Source organism: Pteropus vampyrus, unplaced genomic scaffold (genome assembly GCF_000151845.1).
Source record: "Pteropus vampyrus isolate Shadow unplaced genomic scaffold, Pvam_2.0 Scaffold112, whole genome shotgun sequence".
Lineage (NCBI taxonomy): Eukaryota > Metazoa > Chordata > Mammalia > Chiroptera > Pteropodidae > Pteropus > Pteropus vampyrus.
Window position 1 is genome coordinate 2,268,020 of NW_011888893.1, and position 3,998 is coordinate 2,272,017.

Consider the following 3,998-nt stretch of genomic DNA (forward strand, 5'->3'; position numbering starts at 1 on the left):
CCTACAAAGGAAGTCTCAGTAGGAAGCAATCAGCAGATTTCTCGGAAACTCTATAGGACAAGAGACAGTGGAATATTGTATTCAAAGTATTGAAAGACAGAAATTTCCAGCCATGAATACTCTATCCAACAAAATTATCCTTCATATATGAAGGAGAAGTAAAGGTTTTTCCAGACAAACAAAAGCTGAGAAAGTTCACACCACTAGACCTGCCTTACAGTATATATTGAAAAGGAGTTCTCCTATCTGGAACAAAAAGATGAAAGTATGCAAAACTTTGAGTAAGGTGAAAGACAGAATAAGGAAATTATAACTATTTTAGAATAAGGTGTAAAACACTTAAATATAACATAAAGATTAAAGGAAAAAAGCATTAAAATAATTATAGCTACTACAATTTGGTGATGAACTTGCAGCATAAAAAAAGGATAATTTGTTACCACAAAATATAAAAGAAGATTAGGAAAATGATGGAACCTGTATAGGCAAAGGAAATAAGTTGCTAACAGCAGGAAAAAAAGACTTTTATGAAACATTTTATATAAACCTCATGGTAACTACCAAACAAAAATCTAGAGTAAAGACAAAACATAAAAAGGGAGGAACTAGAAAGTCATGATAGGAAACCACCAACTTAAAATGGTAGAAATGCAGGAAAAAGTAAACAATGGAGATAAAAAACAAATAGAAAACAAAAGAGAAAAGGGCAGTAGTTAGTCCTCTTATATTAATAATCACCGTAAATGTAAATGATTGAACTCACCAGTCAAAAAGACACAGAGTGGATAGGTGGATTAAAAAAGAAGACATGACCACATGCTGCCTTCAGGAGATGCATGTCAGCTCCAAAGACAAACATAACCTCAAAGCGAAGGGGTAGAATATTACATTCCAAGCAAATGGTAACTGAAAGAAAGCGGGTATAGTGATACTTACACCAGGTAAAATAGACTTCCAGCCAAAAATGGTAATATGAGACAAAGAAGGTCATTATATAATGATAAATAGGTCAATATATCAAAAATATATAACAATCATAAATATATATGCTCTCAGTATTTGAGCACTAAAATGTATTAAGCAAAAACTAATAGATCTTAAGAGAGAAATGCTTACCAAGGGATGGAAGATGTGGGGTAAGATTGATGGTGTTTAGAGATATAGACTTGTAATGAATAGTAAATAAGCCATAGAGAGCTAATGCACAGCATAATGAACATAGTCAATAATACTGTACTATAGTGATGTAATGTGATAAAAATTGCTTTAATGACAGTCATATTACAGTATATAAATGTATCAACATGCTATACATCTCAAATTTACAAGTCGTAACATCAGATTTATCATACAAATTTTAAAAATCGAAGAGTTTTAAGTTGAAATTAATTAATTAATTAATTGATAAAGTAAATCCCCTCTCATGATAATCCAATATCACGCATTCGCGTATGTTGTATTTTCCTCCAATAATGCTCTTTCTCTTATTTTCTTCTCTTATAATTCTGCCCATTCATTGAGACTCAATCTAAAAGCATGTTATTATGCCCCCAATCTACATATAGTCCCTTAAGTGCAACTCCATAGTGCACTGTTTGTCTGGGCATGGTGCCACTTTTCATGTCCACCTTACAGTATAGTTTTGGTGTACACAGTGTATTTACTTTCCTAGACCATCAGCTCTTGAAAGGCAGTGAATAGAATTTTATTCTTCTATTTCTCACAGTGCTACACACAGCCAGTGCTCAATACATGTTTGTTACACGACTAAAGGTTCGCAAAGACTTGGAGAGGAAGAACATTTCGATGTAAGACTCGGAGATTCCGTGCCTAACTGGCCTGTACCCTGCTACTGTAGTTTTAGGCGTGGCTGGCGGTCAGTTAGAACAGGGGCTGGAGAATGCCATCTCTGAGCCCAGTGTCATCATTTTTACAGCAGGAAGCTACCAGGGCATTATGATTAGGAGTTCCATGCAGGGTGGCTCTCCATCAGTTCATTACCCATGACTCACTATTATTGATTCTCTTTCTTTATTCCGAGTGGACTTTTCTATTTGACAGAGTTTTCTATTAAAATCCAGAACTCTCTGTGAGTGCTGATATAGAACAATGAATACCTTTGTTATCCATGAGCATCTTAACCAGGGTTATAAAGAACCAGTCTGTGGGGAAGTCGGAGAGAGGAATTGTTGAGAGGGATAAGGAAGTAGGACCAGGAGAAAGGAAGGAGTTTGTGCTATTGAAACAGGAGTGTTGCTAAAAAGATTTCAGCTTCACTATTGCTGGGGTACAGGCAAGCTATAAGATTGTGCCCCAGAAGCTATAGTCCAGATATCCATAGCTCCCATTTATAGGTCCTGTATTTCTTGACTAGTAATTATCTAGTTTATGAACATTATCTCTGAACCTTAGAACTGCTTATATAAGTTAGGTATTGACTCTATTTTTCAAATGAGAAATTGTGATTCAGAAAAGTTAAATTGCATAGTCATAATTGGCCATCTTGTAAATAGAGAAAAATTTGAACACAAAACCTGTATTTTTCTCTCTATGTTATGCTTGCTGCCTTTTTAAGTAGGCGGCTTTTATTAGCCAGCTTTGCATAGGGGAAAGAGTAAGGAAGACTTAGAAATCCTTTCTTATAAGACTAGTATATTCTCATTGCTGTTGCCATGACATTATTTCAAAAACTCAATTGCTGTGAGAAACTCACTGTTACCCCTTTCTGACTTGGTTTTGGTCTTGATAAAGAGTAGAACAGGAAACAAGATGGCTACTCTTCCATCTCTCACCAGGAGGAAATTTAGCTAGTGTCTTTGTTTTTGTGCAAAAGAAAAACAAAATGAATCTGTGATATGCAAATCTCTCAACCGTTTGTTAATTTCTACTGTTTACTCAAAAATGAGAAACTACAGGCCTGTGATACATCATCTTTTGTGCGCTTGGCACCTTCCATTATGAATCATATTAATCTGCTCAAACTAACAAGGATTAATTGCCTTGGTAAGGCAACCTGGCATTGAAATGATATATTGCCCAGACAGCTTGGAATTTGGCCACTCATAAATCTCATTTGTTTGTTGGTTTATTTCTCTTTGTCTCTTTCTCTGACAGATGTGTGCCCAATCACTGTGAGCATGGTGGGAAGTGCTCGCAAACGTGGGACAGCTTCAAATGCACTTGTGATGAGACGGGATACAGTGGGGCCACCTGCCACAACTGTGAGTGCCAATTCATCTCACTTTAAACTCGTAACTGCATGAGAATCCCAGGTCTTCAGCTATGCTTTAAAGCTCAGCAACCTGCATAATCCACACACTAAATCACTTGATTCTGAGGAACCCAGATTTGTTGTTTTTTCTCCAGAGTAGAATTCTATTTGTCAAAATATATTCTTTCATGCCTAATGACTCAAAAAGAAGGACCAACATTTCCAGTGTTTGTAAACATGTAGTTGAAATTAGAACGCTGGTCTTAGATTTGACTCTGTCTAAGCTGTGTCTGTCTGGATAGATTGTTTGGAAAATTGTTAGTGTGATATCTCTGACTCAATCCTCATTTATCAATTCATCGGAGAGACAATATAATTTGAACATTTAGTTTCTGGACAGTAGTTGTCTTGTACTCTGTCACAACTATTTGGCTGAATTTTTTTAGATCAGAAAAAAATGAGCTTAAAAGTGGAATGAAGCCCATTGAAGTTGTATATATAAAATAAAAACATGAGATGACAAATTTTTAAAATATAAAAAATAAAAGGTAACATAGGATGATGACTAGTAAAAACACAGATGTGCCTCATTTTACATGATAGCCTGACCCCGAAAAGGTAAATAAAAATTAAATATTTGTGATTCAAATATTTTTTAAAGGAATGTGAACTCCATAAATGCAACATTAACTTTCCCAAAATGCGCTGCTGTTTATAAAAGCACTTTTGAAAACAGATTTGCCATAAAACAAGTTGAAAGAAGGTCATCTGTCATGGTGCGTGCACG

At 35.4% G+C, this 3,998-nt stretch overlaps 1 protein-coding gene across 1 annotated transcript in view; it reads left to right on the forward strand.

The window, feature by feature from the left end:
• The window catches only part of CNTNAP2 (contactin associated protein like 2), a 1,200,002-nt gene that overhangs the window by 524,492 nt on the left and 671,512 nt on the right, over positions 1-3,998 (forward strand). The window contains exon 11 of the mRNA XM_011365532.2: positions 3,115-3,221. Within this exon, the coding sequence (XP_011363834.1) occupies positions 3,115-3,221 (107 nt within the window). The remainder of the gene's footprint in view (positions 1-3,114; positions 3,222-3,998) is intronic.